Source organism: Gorilla gorilla, chromosome 3 (genome assembly GCF_029281585.2).
Source record: "Gorilla gorilla gorilla isolate KB3781 chromosome 3, NHGRI_mGorGor1-v2.1_pri, whole genome shotgun sequence".
Taxonomy (NCBI): Eukaryota; Metazoa; Chordata; class Mammalia; order Primates; family Hominidae; genus Gorilla; species Gorilla gorilla.
In genome coordinates, this window is record NC_073227.2 from 174,283,151 (window position 1) to 174,304,660 (window position 21,510).

General features: G+C 41.6%; 1 protein-coding gene across 9 annotated transcripts in view; it reads left to right on the plus strand.

The window, feature by feature from the left end:
• The window catches only part of TRIM2 (tripartite motif containing 2), a 187,252-nt gene that overhangs the window by 97,893 nt on the left and 67,849 nt on the right, over positions 1-21,510 (plus strand). For 3 of the 9 annotated variants that reach the window (XM_019025647.4, XM_019025644.4, XM_063705607.1), the window contains exon 2: positions 20,460-20,644. In XM_019025647.4, the coding sequence (XP_018881192.1) occupies positions 20,511-20,644 (134 nt within the window). In that variant the 5' untranslated portion in view covers positions 20,460-20,510. Of the gene's footprint in view, positions 1-7,293; positions 7,727-7,760; positions 7,886-20,459; positions 20,645-21,510 lie in introns of those variants that run through there. The other 6 variants (XM_055385097.2, XM_055385100.2, XM_055385096.2 and 3 more) reach the window with 5 other exon arrangements.

A 21,510-nucleotide genomic window follows, 5' to 3' on the forward strand; every position in this document is an offset into this window, starting at 1 on the left:
GCAATCAGGAACCCATAGTTAGCACCGGGAGATTACATTCCGGGTATACTCAAGACAGATAGAGTCAACTTTGAATTCTCCAGGCCAAACAATGGGCGAAACAAAAGAGCTTTGTGTTTGCATGCTTTTGCTTTTTGTTACAGTCAGAGCAGGACAAAGAATAATGAAGGAATAGACATGTTATTACTTGGGCATTTAATAATCAGTGCATGGCAGAACCTTGTGTTTTGCTTGTCTTTTTTCTTTTCTTTTCTCTTCTTTTTTAAAGACAGGGCCTCACTCTGTCACCCAGACTGGAGTACAGAGGCCCCATCTCAGCTCACTACAACCTCGGCCTCTTGGGTTCAAGTGATTCTCCTGCCTCAGCCTCCCAAGTAGCTGGGACTACAGGCACGCGCCACCATGCCTGGCTAATTTATATATTTTTAGTAGTGACGGGGTTTTGCCATCTTGACCAGGTTGGTCTAGAGTGCCTGACCTCAAGGGATCTGCCCACCTTGGCCTCCAAAAGTGCTGGGATTACAGGTGTGAGCCACCACACCAGGCCTACTTCAGTCTTTTCTACAAAACTACAGAACTCCCTATCAAGAGTAATGCTAGAGAAGGAATATTAATGGGATGGTTTGTTAGTACCTAGAAAAAAAAGCATCCTGAGTTCCATAAGAATAAATGATACCAGACCAACCAAAATTCCTCCTTGGATAGGGTTGCTGGGCATGAATTTATGTTCAATATGAGTCAATATGAGAAAAGTGCCAAGACCTCAGAGGTAATTAATAGAAGGATAGAGCCTGGAGCAAGCAAAGTGATGGTCTTGCTCTGCTCTGTGCTGGGCAGATCCCACCTGGATATGTCTTCAGTTTGGGGCAGCTCCCTGCGGGAAACATACTGGGCAGGGAGTCAGGGGTGCTTGACCTGGGTCACCTTTACTGCAAATACAGCCCGGTTGCAAAGGGCTATCCTGATCCTTGAGACTCTGAGCTGAAGGCAGATAACTCAGTCCCCAGGAGTGATTTTGAGAGGTTCTGTTCGTGTCATTTATTTTTTTATCACCAGTGCCTTGTATACCACCTGGCACACAATCACTTGTGCAATGTATAACATTAAAGGGTCATCTGAAGGCCAGGCCAGTTCTGGTGTGAATTCTTGGGTTGGAACTGGGTCAGCTGGTTCCCAATTAATCTACTGCTATCCACATAACCCCAATAGGTTAAGGCCAACTTGCACCTTTTCTCTTTTAAGGATGCTTAAGAGAAAGTCCTTTCTGCTTCATTCACCATTACTTCCTGACAGTCCTGTTTGTCCTTAAAACCTCCCCCACAGCCACTAATGAATGATCCCAACCCCTAAACATAGGAGGCCTCACCAAGGCTACTGCCAGTAGAGAGGAAGGGGCTCAGCCTCTTGGGGTCCAAACCAAATCACTCAATCAAACTGAATACAGAGAGTCTGGACTGTCCAGAAGGAGCTTGGCTTTGAGGGCCACACCTGGAGTGCTGAACTGTGAAATCCATCATAACAATACTTCCTCTCCAGTTGCTCGTGACTGAACTGAAGGCTGGAAATAATTACTTCTTACCATCTTCTTTCATAAAACCATTGGGCAATACTTTTCATAAAGTTTTTGTTTGTTTGTTTTCTTTATATCTTTAAAATTTTTTTCTACTTGACATGTTAATGAGGTACAGTGTGATGTTTCAATATGGATGCACATTGTGTAATAATTAAATCAGGGTACTTAGCATATGCATCACCTCATACCTTTATTATTTCTTTGTAGTGAGAACATTCAAAATTCTCTCTTCTAGCTATTTTGAAATATACAGGCCAGGTGCAGTGGCTCATGCCTGTAATTTCAACACTTTGGGAAGCTGAAATGGGCATATCACTTGAGCCCAGGAGTTCTAGACCAGCCTGGGCAGCATGGCAAAACCCTGTCTCCATAAAAAAATACAAAAAATTAACTGAGCATGGTGGTGCACGCCTGTAGTCCCAGCTACTGGGGAGACTAAGGTGGGAGGATTGCTTGAGCCCAGGAGGTCGAGCGGCAGTCACGCCACTGCACTCCAGCTTGGGCGACAGAGTGACACCCTGTCTCAAAAAATACAAGTTAAAAAATGAGATCTATGATACATTATTGTTAACTGTAGTCACTCTACTGTACAATAGAACACCAGAACTTATTCCTTCTATCTAACTGTAGCTTTATATCTGTTGACTAATCTCTCCCTATCTGCCTCCTCCAACCCCAATAAAGCTTGTTGAAATCAGAGACACAGAAAATGAAATGATTGCATTAGGCAGCGTTTATAAGCTCCTGATTTGTTTGCCTCTTCTAGTTGGTTATAGCTGTCTCACACTGAAACACATCACCTCTCTACTTAGCTGGCTTTGTTCTACTCTGGAGTTGCCTGATTACTGTTCCTGTTCTTGCACATCCTGGGGCAGGTGACATACTGAAAGAGGAACGGTGCCAGCCACAAGACCTGGACTCTAGTTCACCTCTATTACATTATGGCTACTCCATCCTGGGCTGGTCACTTTACCTTTCTAAATCTCAATTTCCACTAAAATAACAATGCCTGCTCTACCCGTTTCTGGGTTAGCTTTGAGGATCAAAGAGAAAATCTATGAAGGTACTTTCTTTTTTCTGAGATGGAGTCTCACTCTGTCACCCAGGCTGGAGTGCAGTGGCATGATCTTGGCTCACTGCAACCTCTGCTGCCCAGGTTCAAGATTCTCCTGCCTCAGTCTCCTGAGTAGCTGGGATCACAGGCACCTGCCACTGCACCCAGCTAATTTTTGTAGTTTTATTAGCGACGGGGTTTCACTATCTTGGCCAGGCTTGTCTTGAACTCCTGACCTTGTGATCCACCCACTTCAGCCTCCCAAAGTGCTGGGATTACAGGCGTAAGCCACCACTCCTGGCCTATGAAGGTACTTTCTAAGTCGTAAACTACCAGATATGAAGAATTGCCTATCCATAACGGTCTCTGATCCAACTAATTCTGAGATGAACTTTCACCTTTATATTATGTCATTTGTTCATTCATAGAACTTTCATCATTCCCTATCTACTTATTGGGCACCTAGTATGTGACAGGCACTGCACTAAGGGTTAGTGAGTTAAAGGTAAAAGATGGAACCTTCAACAGTTTCCAGCAAGAATGCTGTGGAGTACACAGGAGTGGTACTCAATCCAGACTGTGGGTGGGAGGATCTGGGCATCAGAGGAAGACTCAGAGAATCCTTCCTAAAGTGAGTGGTGGCTTTGCTGAGTTCTAAAGGAGTGCAAGAAGTTAACCAGGGGCAGGAGGCAGGAGAGGCTGAGAGTGTTCCTGGCAGAACAAGTGGTAGGTGAGCCTAGAGATTAGTGTTTCTCAAAGGAGATGCTACTGACATTAGTGTTGTGGGGACAGATGTACTTTTAACGTACTCTCCCAAGCATTGGAGCAGGTTTGGCATCCCTACACATAGGCACTAAATGTTAGTAGTTACCCACCCCACCACACACTGGGTATGACAGCCATAGTGCCCCTTCACATTTCCAAATGCACACCCTACTACCCCATGGGAGGGGGTGGTACCATTCCTTGGCTGAGAGCCACTGCTAAAAAAATACATGTGGAATTGTCAGAGGTGTTTGAACCAGAGCAACTCTATCTTGAATAGGAGTCAGGTAAAATGAGGCTGAAACCTACTGGGCTGCATTCCCAGACGGTTAAGCCATTCTAAGTCATAGGATGAGATAGGACGTCGGCACAACATACAGACCTTGCTGATAAAACAGGTTGTAGTAAAGGAGCCGGCCCAAACCCACCAAAACCAAGATGGCCTCCAGAGTGACCTCTGGTCCTCCTCACTGTTACACTCCCACCAGCGCTGCGACAGTTTGCAAATGCCATGGCAACGTCAGGAAGTTACCCTATATGTTCGAGAAAGGGGAGGCATGAATAATCCACCCCTTGTTTAGCATATCATCAAGAAATAACCATGTAAATGGGGAACCAGCAGCCCTCAGGGCTGCTCTGTCTATGGAGTGGCCATTCTTTTATTCCTTTACTTTATTTATAAACTTGCTTTTACTTTGCACTGTGGACTCGCCCTGAACTCCTTCTTGCAGGAGATCCAAGAACCCTCTCTTGGGGTCTGGATCGGGACCGCTTTCCAGTAACAGAATCTCTTATGAACAGAGTGTGACTAGGGAGGACAGAAGGTGGAAAATAATCAGGAAGCAGATGCCGGATTGTAAATTACTTTGTATGCCATCCTAAGATGTTTATTTTCTGGGATAAATTTTCTTGAGCAGGGATAGGCAGACTGTATATAAAGTGCATTGGATTGAACTTGGCACATCATACAGGGTCAGTAAATACTGGATCGCTATCTCTCATGCTCCTGCCAATCCCAATTTAGTAGCGTACATCCTCTTCTTATGCATAGGCACTGTCTGTATACCTCTCCAGTGCACAAATCATAGCCAGACTGGCTGATGGCAGTTTAGCTCTAATCTCCATTCAGCTGGATGGAAACAGTGGGGAGAGGCAAGACAGCTCCAAGAAGTCAATAAGGTGTGCAGTGGCTGTAATCCCAAGAATCCTGGGCTCTTCTCTGCCCTTGAGACCCCCGAGTCTGGCCACTTGAGGCCACAATATGGGAAACTCCAACTCAGAAGCATAACCAGCAGCCACTATTACCATCTACCTACCTGTTTTCAGGAAGTGCCAAGGAGATGATGCTTGGCACTTCCATGGGGGCCTCCCATGGTTACCCAAGCCCCATCTTATAAACAGTTGGATTCATTTGCCAAGATATATGCTAAAAATGAGGCTGCATTTTCCTATAATAAGCAATATTATGTGTGTTTGTTAGATTCACAGCTGAGCCCCCAAAACCCATTTAACCCATTTAGTAGTTAAGCCATTGTGGTGAGGGTGTTTGAAACCCAGCTATCCTATGTAATGCTATTTCCAGGGGAAAAATATTCCCAATTCCAGGTAAAAGATCAGAAACAGATATCACCTGCATTTGTTCCACCTTTACCCCAGGCTTCAGCTGTACTTAGGTATTACTCTCAGGTCCCATGAACCATCTCATGCCTTTGACTGTGCTGCACTCAGTGCTCGAAATGCTCCGCACACCCTGCACACCTCCCTGGCCCTGTGTATCCCTTCTATGGGCGCCCAGAGCATTTGCTTCCTCTTGCTCTCAAGCATTTACCACTCTGCATTGCAATTGCCTGCTTACTAATCCATCTCCCACACTAGATTGTGACCTCCCTGAGGGCTCAGAAATATTAAATTCTTCTCTGTATCCTCATTGCCTACTCAGTGCTTGGAACACACGACACTCAACAAGTGTTCATTGGAATGAATGATTGAATGAGTAAGTTAACATCCTCTGGCTGGAAGCCCAGCAACAAGACCAAAGATCTCTCCCACTTCTCCGCCTTCAGAGAACAGAGACCTGGTCTAGTTATAGGTCTCAAGAATCTGGGTTGACTGGAAGAAGAGAATGAGAGAGATCAGGACAAAGAATGTGCTGGGGGGGCGGGGTCAGCATTTGATGAATTTGGCTTTGGGATAGGCTTAATAGCAGAATGAGAAGAAGAAAGGACTCCTGTTGTAGTAAGTCAGACACCTGTCTGATGGCCTGTCTTAGGCTTGTAAAACTCAGTGGGGGTAGCCTGCTTCCAGTTTTAGGAGTGGGTCCTAATTAAACTGTAAACTTCTAAAGCAGAACATATGTCCGCAAAAAACCTTGTGCACAAATGTTTATAGCAGCACTGTTCATAATGGCCAAAAAGTGGAAACAACCCAGTGTCCATCGACTGACGAACAGATGAACAAAATGTGCTAAATTCACGCAATGGAATATCGTTCAGCCATACAAAGGAACGAAATACTGACACATGCTACCACATGGATGAACTTGGAAAACATTCTGCCAAGTGAAAAGAGCAAGACACACAAGACCACATATTATATGATTCCATTCCAGAATAGGGAAACCTTTAGTGACAGAAAGTAGATTAGTGATTGCTTAGGACTGTGGGGATGTGATGTGGGAGGGAAGAGAGTGATAGCTAAAGGGTATGGGTTGGGTGTTTGTTTGTTTGTTTGTCTGAGGTGATGAAAATGTTCCAAAATTGGCTGTGGTAATAGTTGCCCACATCTATGAATATACTAAAAGCCATTAAACTGTACACTTTAAATGGGTGAATTATATGGTATGTGAATTACAATTCAATGAAGCTTTAAAAAAATCCACAAAACTTCTAAAATAGGGTGTTAACTGGGATTTTGAGAACTGTGTATCACCTAAAATGGCATGCCAAAGTTGGCATGTATGTGCATTTCTGGGGTCTGTCAATTTTGCTGTATTCTCTGTGATCCCCCTCCTCCTACTACCACCAAAGGTAATCACCACTGCTCTGCAGAGCTGAGGCCCCTTCAAGGGCTCACTGTAATGCTTGACTGCATGGAAAGAATGTGATAAATATTAATGTAATCAAATATGCAGATGCCCAGTTTTTTAAAATAAACATTATTAGCAATCCCTTTGAAACTAGTAACTACCCAAGGAATAGGATGCAATACTGTTCCCTGCCTTTATTGTTGTAGAAAAAGGAACGGTTGTGAATTCTACTCTGATATGTAAGATTTTTTATTCTAAATTATTATTTGTAATATGGAGACCTAATCACTATCATATGGCTACTTGCTGATCATTTTTACATTATTTATACCTTTTACAACTAAGTTTAATGACTTGGCAGGAAATTAAGTTATGTTATTTGTCAAGTTTCTCAACTTTTAACTGAAAACTTCATGATCAGAAAAAGAAGAAGGTCTGGTTATCCCCGAATCAAAATATGTACCATATGATTTTTCTCTGAATCATTAGAACCACAAAAAGCAAAGAAATGTCATTGCATGATTTGACTTTGTGGAACCGTACTTTATAGACCCTGCCCTGGGGTAAATACCAAGAGAGGAAAAATAGTAGGGGCTTGTGGAACTGGACTGTTTTTTGTTTGTTTGTTTGTTTTTGCATTTAAAAAAATTATGATATGTGTTTCAAGCTACTTGAGACATCTAAGGAAATCAGTCATCTCTTTCTAACGAGCAAGTGTGTGCTCTCACACTCACGCAAAGCTCTTCTCTAAATGTGAACTTTTCATATTGAGGTACCATATGCCCAGTTTCTTCCTAGAATCTATTCTCACTGCGTTCACCGTTTGCGTCCCAGCACTCCCTTCGTCTGATTTGTAGCACTCCCTGTACCTGCCCCGGCTGCGTTGCGCGGAGACTGCACTGGTCGCCTCTCCCCTGGTTAATCCTGCAGTCACTTTCTGGTGATGGAGCTCAGCGGCCCAGCACGAGAGCGTGGAAACAGCTGACTGCTGACTCAGAGGGAAAGCAAGCCACCCACGAATCTCATTGCAGCTCGCTGCTGCATCCCTATCCCATAATCCCTTGCCTGGTTTGCTGCAGTCTTTTCAACAGACGCTCAGTGAGAAAAAGATGTCCTGTAAGATCAAGACCGATTGGTGTGAATACTGAAGGGGGTCTTCCACTTGTTAATGACCCAGAAACATTCCTGCCGACTTCCAGCCTTCTCTCATTTCCTCCATTTTTCTCTCCCTCTGTTCTGTGCATGAACTGGCACATCACTACTTAGAGCAGAAGATATGCTGGGCTTCTGATGATGGCTGCACTGCATGGTAGGGAATTTTAACCAGTCTCTTTGCATGGTGCTTCCCAACTTGAAGTATTAGCAGAAACGTGCGTTGTTCTTTTGGATTGCCGCGTAGCTGCAGCGACAGACTTGGGAGGATTTAATTCTTTGCCTCGTTGGTTAGTCTGTTTGTCTTCAGAAATGGGTAGGTCCTAAATGTTCAGACTGCTTAGTATTGTGCCAGGTGGATAACTGATTTCTCCTGCTCTCTCGGTTCTTTTTTCTCCCTTCATCTCTCATGGCGATGCTGCATCCTCTGTAGCTGTAAAATGCAGACCCATTCTTTGCTTAAACAAAGGCACCAAATTAACAAGTATGGGGAGAAAATCATGCAAGATTTTCTTATCAAGTTCTAATGTGATCTGACTAGATTTGTATTTTTACCAGTCTTTATTTTAGTGTGTATCTTGGCTTGTTTTAAATAGAATTTTGCCCCCTGCATCTCTCTGTTGGGCGCAAACATGGAGATGAAATATTTGATTTGCAGGATTCCTTCCTCGCTGCCCCAGGGTAGAGGAGAACGTGCGACCCTCCCCCCACTCTGTCCTCTATTAGAGAATCCTGGGGTTGAGTTCCATGGCTGGCAGTTACCATTGGAAACCCATTCATTCATAATGCATGACTCGACCCTCCGAATTCTGAATGCCATTGAGGGCCAGCAAACAAACATGTAGGAGATAATTTGCTTTTTTTCTGACAATTTTTTTTCCTGCCTTTGAAGTACAGTCAAATCTGGGTGGAGCTCAATGATAGCATTACACAGGAAAAAAAAAAAAAAGAAAAAAAACCCTTGGGTTTTGGGTTGGTCCTTAGGTTTGCTTCCTGAAACAGTGGGGATGATTTTTGTGTCAGAGCTTTTTCTACAAGTATGCCCCACCCTGACATTATTCCTTCTTTTGGGGGGATAGGAGAGCAAGTAGCAAGGCAGTTTGTTTTAAATTAAAAATTGAATGTTAATAAATGGATTTCTGAACCAAAAGATAAAATGGTATTATTGTCTTAAGGAAAAGACAGTTTCAATGTAATAGCTTTCAGAATGAGGTGTTTAAAAGATTGTTTCTCTGGCTTAGATCGTGTTACAGCAGTTTTATTCCATATGAAAATTTGTTTTAAAAGAAGGTTTTAAACTCCAATATATATGTAAGGAGAGCCATTTGTTCATGCAGAATTCTTCAAATGACGTCTTAAGTGTTAGGATTCAGTTCTGCCTAGTGTGAATCTGTTTTCTGGTGTCTTTCATTATTTCAGGCAGAGGCTTGAGCCCCACTGTTCCTAACCTACTATAATGTTAAATAATGCACGCCCCTCCCAAGCAGCACACAATGAGAAGTTTCATGTGTGCTGTGGTATGAGAAAGCAGCTTTCGGATGCAGAGACAGGAGTAGTAACCCTTCCTAAACCTTTAAGTGTTTCTGTCCAATTTTCTCCTAGGAAGACACAAGTGATTTGCATTGGAAAGGTTAAAACACAGCTGAATGTAAAAATTTTCTCTGATAGAACGTGCTGTTTCAAGATATATGAATGCAGCATATATAACCCACACATTTTTTAAAAGAAGACTAAAATCTATACACGTTTTTTCCATAGGTAATGCTATAGTCCTGCAATGACTTAATTTTTTTTATTATAACAAAAGCTTCATGGATTTTGTTGCTTGTGAAATAAAGTTAAAACATTCATTCTTTGTCTTACTAAGAAATGAAAATGTTCTTTATCTGGGTATCCTTAGGCGTTAATTTCTCCATACTTAGCCCTTTCTTTTATCTCTTTTTATTAGGTAGGGGAAAATCCCAAATATGTAGCAATTTCTAAGACCCCTTTGTGCCTCTTTTAATTATTTCTCTTATAAAACTAAAACTACCCAAATATTTGATGTATTATTGAAATGTGTAGAAGAGAAATACTTTTGAATTTTAAAAAATTTGCTGCCAAATTATTTACTGTCATAGTTTTTTCTTCAAAAAATATGACTTCAATTACTTTTTACTATGGCAAAATGATGATTTGCACATACCTGTGATAGCCTTTTTCTTTAATCTCTGGTGCCATCTCTGTCCCTTTATTACTTATATAAAGGCTTTAGTTCAGAGTAGAATTTGCTCCATTATAGGGTTGGCTATTAGGGTTTTCTGAATATTTTTATTGTGCAGATGGTCTGAATTTAACGGATTAGATTTCCTCATAGAAATTGGAGCTTTAGATTGGACCAGAAAGTGAGAAAATAATGAGCCAACTATTCAAATAGCATCACTGCAGGAAACAGATTTCTGCTTTTAGTATGCAAATCTTTCTATTCCCTTCTACTTTACCTCTTCGGTCTTCACATTCTCGACAGCCTCCATTTTTCCATTAAGTGCTTTTTATTATTGTTTTTAAACATTATTAATTTAAGTACTTATTCTAATCAACAACAGAATTAAATAATGTGCTTCGTATATACCAGGAGCAAACAGGAGGTTCCTATTATGTAGAGCTGTGTCTCTTAGTTCTGTTGTGAAATAATTTTCTCTTTTCCCTTCTTGCTAGTTTCTTCCAACCCCTAGAATTGGTACCAGCACCTAGTCCCCTTGCTGACCTCTACCTTTTTTGTGGTCCCAGAATACTTAGCCTCTTTGTGTAGTCCCCAAGCAAAGCAAGGGAGGAGACCTGGCAAAGTGATGGGTGTGGAGAGAGGAGACCCCGAGCATCTTGACTGTCCCAGAGTGCTGTGAGATGAATGTCTGTTAGGCTGACCACTTAACATTCCACCACACAGACCCAGACTAATCTTAACAATTGGCTGCCAAAGGTGAGGCAATGGCCTTCTTTATATACTAAAGAAAGAGGTAGGGGAAATATGTCTTTATGATATATCATAAAGACAAGTCAGGGGCTCAGCTTAAAAATCAGCTTCCATTTGGTAAAAACCAATTCATCTGAGGAAGCTGTCATACATCTGACTCTGAAAATAAGGAGAAAAAGAACCTTGGAGAGCTTGGACACACCCTGCCTGAAGACAAAAGTTAAAGGGGATGGCTTCTGAATGCCTTCCCCCCAAAACACACACACCCACCCCCTCACACACACACACACACACACACACACATCATCATCATCATCATCATCATCATCATCATCATCATCAGGAAAGAGAATGCATCTAGCCTTCTGATTTACAAAATGGCCCATCTGGGATAGAGGCTTGATTTAACTGGAAATGGGTCACCGTGTTTTAATTTCACTAAAGATTGTCCTCTTTTCTTCTAATTGAGACCTCAGTAACAATGCAATTCAATTGCAGGCAAATTATAATAGGCTGAAATTTTAAAAATTAAGAATACCCTTTTCATCATGTTTTAATTTATACCACATGTTCTGGCAGGTACAGGGTAGCATACTGTGATTTATAGATAATCCAAATGGTTCAGGATTTCCTTTCTATAAATGTACCAGAAGATTTGTAATTGCTTGGAAAGCAGATGTTTGCATGTCTGCATGAGAACAATAAAAAATGGGCTGGGCCAGGCACAGTGACTCATGCCTGTAATCCCAGCATTTTAAGAGGCCAAGGCCGGTGGATTGCTTGAGCCCAGGAGTTCGAGACCAGCCTGGCCAGTATGGTGACACCCTCTCGCTACTAAAAATACAAAAATTTAGCTGGGTGTGGTGGGGTACACCTGTAATCCTAGCTATGCTGGAGGCTGAGGCAGGAGCATCACTTGAACCTGGGAGGTGGACGTTGCAGTAAGCCAAGATCACACCACTGTACTCCAGCCTGGGAGACAGAGGGAGACTCTGTCTTAGGGAGAGAAAAAAAAAAGGCATCTTAATAAATAAGTCCAACTAAAATGGCACCAAAGAGAAGTAATAACGCAGGAATGCCATAAAATTAGACTGTAGGAATGTAATTGAGTACCTTTAGGATGATGTATAATCAAATATGCGACCTCTTACCCACAAATCACATGTTAAAATTTTGTTTTTCAGTAGAATCTTGGCCTCTGTTACCCTACCACATTCCCTACAACAGGCAAACAAGATTTTGCCAGCGCCCTCCCCTTCTCCAGAAGAGCGATTTAACTTTGGCTTTTCTCTGCCATTCTTTCTTCCTGCTCTTACTCACTGTGGTGTCAGCAATAAAGAGTGTGGATAGTTTTCTGATCTAAATGGTATAATTTGGGATGGAAAATGTGGTCTAAATCTTAGAATTGTGGACATAGGCCTTTTTCTCTCATTTCAGCTTCTCCTATCAAGTTCTTTTGCATTTGGTGGTTAATTTCCACCAAACTGTAGGAGATTTGAGAAAGTGAGCCAGGAAAAACACCAGAGATGATGTGAGGGAAGAAACGCTGGAGTTGGATATTTTTATGCCTAAGGATTTTGTTATGTGATCATTGAATTGCTTTTCCCACAACAAGCTCTGTTTAGTTGGCAAGCCCCCATTAATAAGGGATTTATGTGCCAACCCTCTTAGGCTTTTTATTTTCATGCATATGTGTCTGTAATTGCTCAATAGTTCTTCTTGCCCAGTGCACAGATACAGCCGATTTACCAAGACAACAGTATTGCAATAGAGAAAGAGTTTAATAAATGCAGAACCAGCTAAGTGGAAGACTGGACTTTATTACTCAAATCAGACTCCCCCAAAATTCCAAGGCTAGGGTTTTTCAAGGGTAGTTTGGTGGGCAGGGGGCTAGGGAATGGGGAGTGTTGATTTCTTGGGTCAGGGATGAAATCATAGGAGGTCGAAGCTGTCTTCTGGCTGTCTTCACTTCCTGGATGGAATTACAAAACTCGTGGAGCCAGTTTACTGGTTTGGGTGGTGCCAGCTGGTCCATCAGAATACAGGGTCTGAAAAATATCTTGAACACCAATCTTAGGTTTTACAATAGTGATGTTTTTTATTTTTTATTGTATTTATTTATTCAATAAAATCCAGACCCTGCACAATACAATAGTGATGTTATCTGTAGGAGCAACTGGGGAGGGTAGGAATCTTGCGACCTGTGGCTACATGACTCCTTACTGAACCATAATTCTAACCTTGTGGCTGATTTGTTAGTTTTATAAAGGTGGTTTTGATCCTGAGCAAGGAGAGGCTTGTTTCAGGAAAGGACTGTTATCATTCCTGTTTTAAAGTTAAACTATAAACTAAATTGCTCCCAAAGTTAGTTCGGCCTACATCTAGGAATAAACAAAGACAGCATGGAGGTTAGAAGCAAGATGGAGTCACCTATGTCAGATTCCTTTCACTGTCATAATTTTTCTATGCCAGATGTTTCTCACTGTCATAATTTTTGTGAAGGCGCTTTCATGTACTCAATAGTTCTGTTTCTTTTTCTGCATCTATGAACATGTTAAAATATGTCACTAATGTTTACCCTCTGGATTATGGTTTATGTTGCTAAGCATTAGACTATCACATGGGAGGCTGGGCATGGTGGTTCACGCCTGTAATCCCAGCAGTTTGGGAGGCTGAAGCGAGAGGATCACTTGAGCCCAAGAGTCCGAAACCAGCTGTGCAACATAGTGGCACCCCTTCTCTACAAAAATACAAAAATTAGCTGGGCGTGGTGGTGCCCACTTGTGGTCCCAGCTACTTGGGAGGCTAAGGTGGGACTCTCACTTGAGCCTCGGAGGTGGAGGTTGCAGTGAGCTGTGAGCATGTCACTGCACTGCAGCATGGGTGACAGAGAGAGACCCTGTCTCAAAAAGAAAAAAAAAAAAAGACTATCACATTGGGAAGCAGGTAATGTCCAAGGTCAAGTGCAAACATTCAGATGACCGGCAACAACCATACTCTTTATCATGGAATTCAGCAAGTGCTGCTCTTTGCTGCTGCTGTGAATAAGTCCGTTTCCATGTTATATTTCGCTAGTTTGATTCATTCAAAAGATAATGTCTACTATGTACCAGGACACTTCTAGGTGCTGGAACTACTGCAGTGAATAATCAGATGCAAATCTGTGCCCTTGTGGGCCTTACATTCTAGGGGGAGGGCGGAGACAATATCCAAAATATATAAATTACATAGTATGTCAGAAGGCTTAGTTCCAGCTGCTATAACAAAAATGCCATAGATTGGATGACTTAAACAAAAAGAATGTATTGTCTCACAGTTCTAGAGGTTAGGAAATCTAAGATCAGGGTGCCCCCATGGTGGGTTCTAGTGAGGCCCTCTTCTGGCTTTATAGGCAGATGGCCCACATGGCAGAAAGCAGACAGAGTGGGAAAGCAGTCTCCCTCTTATCTCCTCTTACAGGGGCACTAATCCCATCATAAGGGCTCTACCCTCATGACCTAATCACCTCCCAAAGGCCTCACCTCCTGATCCCATCACATTGGAGGTTAGGGCTTCAACATATGAATTTGGGAGGGACACAGACATGGAGTCTATAACAGGAGGTGACCCGTGCTATGGAGAAAAACCTAGCAAGGACTGGGGATAGCAGTGCTAGGTAACTGGTGGCAATATGCAATTTTGAACAGAATGGTCAGATTGAGCAGGTGACAGTGAGCTGGACAAAGGGGAGTGAGCTTCTTTGTAAGAGGTCTTGCTGTTTGTTTTCAACAGACAGGGAACCTCAGCTAGTCTTCCATATGAAAACTCTTTTTGGCTAAGGTCAATATCAAACTAATGTTGACCATTTGTATTATTTTAAAGTGGTTCTTTCTGCGTTTGCTACCATTTCCTTTCTACTGGCTTTTTGTCAATGTGTCTGATGTTAGTTCCTACATCCAAAAGCATTCGAGCTTCTTTACAGGCAAAGTCCACCCCAGGCATGTTTTCTCACGGATCCCTTCAGAAGTTAGTTTTGCAGCTCTCCAGCATATAGAAGAGCAGTTCTATATTCTGATTTCTTTCATTATAGTGCACTGACTTCCACTGGTTATGTGGGTAAGAAGGGTCTCTGACAATTTAGAAAACAAGATGGGGAAAGGAGACCAGCAAAGCATGTATATAAAACATTTGTTGCTTTTTTAATCAAGGAGACCAGAAACTGTGGTAGTGCCCCAACGCTTTGATTGAAGGCTGTTGTATATTGAGTGTATTCCTCATGACATATTCGGACTGATTCAGACTTTCCACAGTGCTTATTAGCTCATTCTGTGCCTCAGTTCTTCTGAGCACATTGTCCCGTTAGGAGTAGTCAAATGTTCTTCCTAGTGTGGGTATCCAGGGAAGGATCATTATCCTGGCAAATTTGGGGATCTTTGGGGATTGGAAACCTTTTGTGTCGATTCTTGGAGTTCTAAAAATCCAGATGCCTTCAACAGGTCACTTGTGACAGATCTGTGATACTGTCATGATTTTAAATTAGTGTTAAGGAGTAAACTTAATTAATTTACCATGCAAATTAACAATACTACAATATAGAGACTTGCTCTCACCCACTACAATAATTATCATAAAGTTAGAATGAAATGTTTTCATTTTTGGCTTTAGAGCATAAAATATTGGCTCAAGAAATTTCATTTAGTCAACGTATATCATTTGATTAAAACAAATTTTTTTCTTGCCAAAAATCCAAAATTCTAAGGCTAAAAAAAAAAAAGGAATAAAGTCCAATATGATGCTTTCTCTCTGCTTTTTTCAATACCCAGCATGGCTCTGATTATTTCAAAGGGTACTATGAAAAATTTCAAAAGCTATTCAAAATAAAATTATTTTTAACTGATTTCGACGGAAAAGTTTTTTTTGTTTTTGTTTTTTGTTTTTGTTTTTTTTCGTTGTTATTTTTTTTTAAGACGGAGTCTCACTCTGTTGCCCAGGCTAGAGTGCAGTGGCATGTCTTGGCTCACTGCAAGCTCTCCCTCCTGGATTCACACCATTCTCCTGCCTCAGCCTCCGGAGTAGCTGGGGCTACAGGCGCCTGCCGCCACGCCTGACTAATTTTTTGTATTTTTAGTAGAGATGTGGTTTCACTGTGTTAGCCAGGATGGTCTTGATCTCCTGACCTCATGATCCACCCACCTCGGCCTCCCAAAGTCCTGGGATTGCATGCTTGAGCCACCGCGCATGGCCAGTTTAACATCTTTTTAAAGAAAATATGGAACACTTTACAATTTGCATGCCATTCTTGCTCAGGGGCAATATTTTCTGTATCATTCAAATTTTAGTGCTGCAAAAGTGAGCACTCATCATTTTTACAAGTTACACACACACACACACACACACACTCTAGTGAAGTGTTAAACTTACGTCATCGATTTATCAGATAAGGCAAAAAACTTGAAATCTGACCTTTCTGATTCACTGATTTTACTGAATGACCTTGGGCCAGTCATTTAAACCCTCAGCGTTGGTTTTGATTAAGACAGACAAGTCCATTCCTCCCCTAGTCTGATGTCATAGGGATGTGGTTAAGAAAACAGACAGGCTGTCAACATTTTGAGCCCCTGAGAGATGAGCTACTTTAGAGAGACACTCTATGGAAAGTCTAGCAGATAATGGTGGCTGATCGGATGTCATACCTATACCGTTTAACTATGCAGTGAGTTCTTCCTGAATGTGACACTCTTGTATAGCAGGTGCTTCACAAGGTTCTATATGTTATTTTATTTTATTATTTTATTTTGAGCCAGAGTCTCACTCTGTGAGTGCCCCAGGCTGGAGTGCAGGGGCATGCTAACGGCTCATTGCAGCCTTGACCTCCCGAGCTCAAGCACTCCTCCCACCTCAGCCTCCTGAGCAGCTGGGACTATGTATGTGTGCCACCATGCCTGGCTAATTTTTGGGTTTTTTTTTTTTTTTTTTTTTTTGAGACGGAGTCTGACTCTGTCACCAGGCTGGAGTGCAGTGGTGCGATCTTGGCTCACTGCAACCTCTGTCTCCCAGGTTCAAGCGATTCTCCTGCCTCAGCCTCCTGAGTAGCTGGGACTACAGGTGCGCACCACCACGCCCAGCTAATTTTTATATTTTTGGTAGAAATGGAGTTTTTACCATGTCGGCCAGGATGGTCTGGATCTCTTGACCTCGTGATCTGCCAACCTCGACCTCCCAAAGTGCTGGGATTACAGGTGTGAGCCACTGTGCCCGACCTTTTTTTTTTGTTTGTTTGTTTTTGTAGAGATGGGGATTCACCATGTTGCCCAGGCTGATCTTGAACTGCTGGGCTCAAGTGATCTGTTCACCCGAACTCCCAAAGTGCTGGGATTACAGGCGTGAGAGACGACACCCAGCCTGATTTTAAAATCATATCTTTAATAAACTTATCTAAAAGGTACAGAGTTGGAAAATGGGTGTGTCATGTTTGTAACTATACTCATACATAAACAGCAGAATTTTCTGGGGTTTTTTTTTTTTTTTTTTTTTTTTTGACTAGTCAAGTGAAGCAGTGGGAGTGGAGAAGGAGAAACAAAATCTGTAACTGGTTGTGATCAGTTACCTGAAACACCACTGCACTTGGACCAGCCAGCAGCCGAATTTTCCTAATAAAAGTTGATACGCTTTTTACAAATTTGGTGACTTGGTAGGAAGGAGAACTATTATTTATATTTGGAAAAGAATGTTTTCTTTAGAAAGTATAGAAGTGTTGCTTCTGTAAATATGGAGTATTTCCAAGCTTTAAAAACAGGCACCAGGCCAAGTTAAAGTGTCATATGTAAACCAAGCTTCTGTAGTGCAGCCTTTTTAAAACACAAGGTCAAGGGCGGTGTTGTGGTTTAAGTAGTGAAAAGGCCATGGGTTTTAGAGACATATACTCCTTGGATTTGCATTCTGGTAAACTTCTTGACTGAGCCTCCGTTTTGTTTCTTCTAATCTATAGAATAAGAATAATAGTATGACCCCTCATGCCTGTAATCCCAGCAGTTTGGGAGGCTGAGGCGGGTGGATCATGAGGTCAGGAGATCGAGACCATCCTGGCTAACACGGTGAAACCCCGTCTCTACTAAAAAAATACAAAAAATTAGCCGGGCATGGTGGCGGGCGCCTGTAGTCCCAGCTACTGGGGAGGCTGAGGCAGAGAATGTCGTGAATCCGGGAGGCGGAGCTTGCAGTGAGGCGAGATCGCGCCTCTGCACTCCAGCCTGGGTGACAAAGCGAGACTCCATCTCAAAAAATAATAGTAATAATAAAGAATAAAGAATAATAGTATGACCTCCTGCCTAGGGTCATATTAAATATTAAACCTCTTTTCTTTCCTTCCTTCCTTCCTTCTCTCTCTTTCTTTTCCTTCTTTTTTTCTTTCTTTTCTTTCTTCCCTTTCTTTCGTAACCACCCAACAGGTTCACCTCGCCTGCTGCCTAGATAGAGCCAATTTATCAAGACAGGGGATTGCAATGGAGAAAGAGTAATTCACTCAGAGCCAGCTGTGCAGGAGACCGGAGTTTTATTATTACTCAAACCAGTCTCTCTGAGCATTCGGGATCGGAGTTTTTAAAGATAATTTAGCAGGTAGGGGCAGGGGAAGCGGGGAGTGCTGACTGGTCAGGATGGAGATGGAATCATAGAGGAGTCAAAGTGAGGTTTTCTTGCTGCCTTCTGTTCCTGGGTGGGATCACGGAGCTTGTTGAGCCAGATTACCGTTCTGGGTGGTGTCAGCTGATCCACTGAGTGCAGGCTCTGCAAAACATCTCAAGCACTGATCTTTGGTTTTACAATAGTTTTGTTAACCCGAAGAGCAATTTAGGGAGGTTCAGACTCTTGCAGCCAGAGGCTGCATGGCCCCTAAACCTTAATTTCTAATCTTGTAGCTAATTTGTTAGTCCTACAAAGGGAGACTGGTCCTCAGGCAAGAAGGGGTCTTTTTGGAAAAGGGCCATTATCAATTTTGTTTCAGAGTCGAACTATAAGCTCAATTCCTTCCCAAGGTTAGTTTAACCTATGCCCGGGAATGAACAAGGACAGCTTAAAGGTTAGAAACAAGATGGAGTCCATTAGGTCTGATCTCTTTCACTGCCATAATTTTCTCAGTTACAGTTTTTGCAAAGGCAGTTTCACTTTCTCTCTGTCTTTTATTTTCTTTTTGGTAAAGAGTATTTCCATAGGGAATTAGAGGGCTCTGGACACCTTACCAAATATTTAGAAAATGAAGAGGTAAATTTTAGCTCAGCCTTGGTTTATGCCTTCGGTGTAGAAGCCAGGAATTCTTTAAGGTGGTAAAAGGAGCTGTGTTTTGTGTTGTAACTTTTTCCTCTCTTGTGCTCTCAAACTCTCTGCTGTCTTCTCTTTGTGTGTTGCCCTCTTCTAATTCTCCTTTCCTGGCATGATCCCTAACATTTTGAAACCTTCTCTGAATTAATTCACTTCACCAGGTCTTTCAAATGCCCAGACATGAATACCAACAGATATTTCTTTTAAATTACAGGGAACACCTCTAGCCTTTGTCCCTACCCCATAGCAAATATATTTTAGTTTCAAATCTATAAACCTTTAGTCCTGAAGAAAACACTCTGAACCATATGCAAAATTTTTAATTAAAATTCTAATTTTCACCCCCATGCATATTAATAGCATGTAGGGGAGGAAAAACTTTTCTTCTGCCCTCCTGGAGTATGTGCCTAGGGTCTATAAATTAAAGTGACAAAAGACAGATTAACAGGAGAAAAAGGCATACACTTTTTTTGATACTATTTTTAATTTTACATTATCAAGGGCTTCACAACCTCCTCTTTGGGTTTTATATACCATTTTGACAAAGGACAATATATTGCGGAGAACTGCCTAGACAAAAGAAAGAGGGGTTTGGACTCCTGGGGCAGTAAATTGTAGGAAATGTATGGTAGATAAGGTTTGTTTAGTAAAATCATTTTGCAAGATCATCTCCTTGCAGTCTTCAGTGTTTAAGAGACTTATCTTCCTGGCTCTGGAGAGAGAGGCACCTTTACAAATGGAAATTTCCTTTACAAAAGAGAAATTTATGCTCTGCTTTTAGGCAGGTGGGGAAGGGCAGAGAGGTCGTTTTCTGTCTGTTCTTTCTATATAGCTTTCAGCTCAAAATAATCCTTATATCAAAGTGACATATTTTGATGTGACACAGTCCAACCTCTCCAACTACAGTAGTTGGAAAAACATATTCAATTTCAATAAGAATATGAAAGGTAAATATATGTTTAAATATAGTCATGGCTAAAGGCATAAGCAGACATAGCTATATAAAGTATTTCTCCCCTTAGTTACCACTGCTTTGAAGCCCAGCGAGCATACCTCTTTGTACAACATGCCCTCTTTTAATTTGTTTTGTTTGCATGGCGAACATGTGAGGATTTTATTGATTTACAAAATAAACACCAGGGAGCTGACTGTACTTGTACAGCAATAAGGGTTGGCTTATTGGTCATTTTGAGGTCACTGACATTGACTTCTACCTTTATTTATTTATTTTTTATTTTATTTTTTATTTTTTTGAGATGGAGTCTCACTGCACTCACCCAGGCTGGAGTGCAGTGGCGCGATCTCAGCTCGCTGCAACCTCTGCCTCCTGGGTTCGGGCGATTCTCCTGCCTCAGCCTCCTGAGTAGCTGAGACAACAGGCGCGTGCCACCACACCCGGCTAATTTTTTGTATTTTTAGTAGAGACGGGGTTTCACTGTGTTAGCCAGGATGGTCTCGATCTCTTGACCTCATGATCCGCCCACCTCGGCCTCCCAAAGTGCTGGGATTACAGGCATGAGCCACCAAGCCTGGCCGACTTCTAAGTTTATTTATAGCACAATGCTTATGGTGAAAGAGCCAGTGATTGACTTGTACCTACAGATCTTTATATGTTTTTCTGTTTTGATTTTCTGTCTAACAGCAGCAGCGTGCAGGGTCAAAGACAGCCGGCCCCCCATGTCAGTGGTCTAGGATGGCCAGTGAAGGCACCAACATCCCAAGTCCTGTGGTGCGCCAGATTGACAAGCAGTTTCTGATTTGCAGTATATGCCTGGAACGGTACAAGAATCCCAAGGTTCTCCCCTGTCTGCACACTTTCTGCGAGAGGTAAGCCTCCTTTGTGCTTGGAGAAGGGAGTTTCGCAGGCTGACCTCCTACAACCTACTGCAGGATTCTTTCCCAGAATTCTATAGTTACCTTTGAGAGAAAACTAATCTCTTGTGCTTCTGCCAGACATTGAAAAACAGAATCATGAGTTGCAAATAATTTACTTTATTTCAAACCATTATAAGCAGGAGAAAGCAATCCGGTAACTACTGATTCGTTTACACAAGAGATGGAGCATTAAATAAGAATGTTAAGTTGAAAAATCTTTTAAAACTTCCCTTTGTTCTTTGTGAAACAATTTTTGTCCACAGCAGATCCCTACAGAGGGTCTTTGAGAGTCAATTAAAAAAATCTATCATTTCCTTCCATATAACAAATCAGGTAAAACATCTGAATACATGAGTGGTTACTTCAAAAGGTATAGCTTCTTTTTCAAAGATTCTTCAGACACATACTAATGTCACATTTGAATGCTATGATGTTTTAGATAAAGAAAAAATATATATATTAAATAAATTACCTGACTATGTAATTTGCTGTATGTGAAAACAGACTTCCTTATTTATCTTCTTGATAGAGTATTTGTTTTTGGAGAGGGGCATTAATCAGTTATCAAAATATACTTTTACCCCATTGTTTAACTTACCATGTAAGCAATGAAGCATAAGTTTGTTAGTAATTAGTTTATCTTACTTATAAATATTTCCCTAGTAAAGTTATGTATCTTTCTTAAAAATAAATATGGTAATTGTGTTTTATAGCATTTTGTTAAGTATATTTTTATCGTTATTTAATATACATACTTAAAATGCTTTACTTCCTGTGATAGAACTGGAAATCAGTATTTCAAATGGCTTCAAATCTAT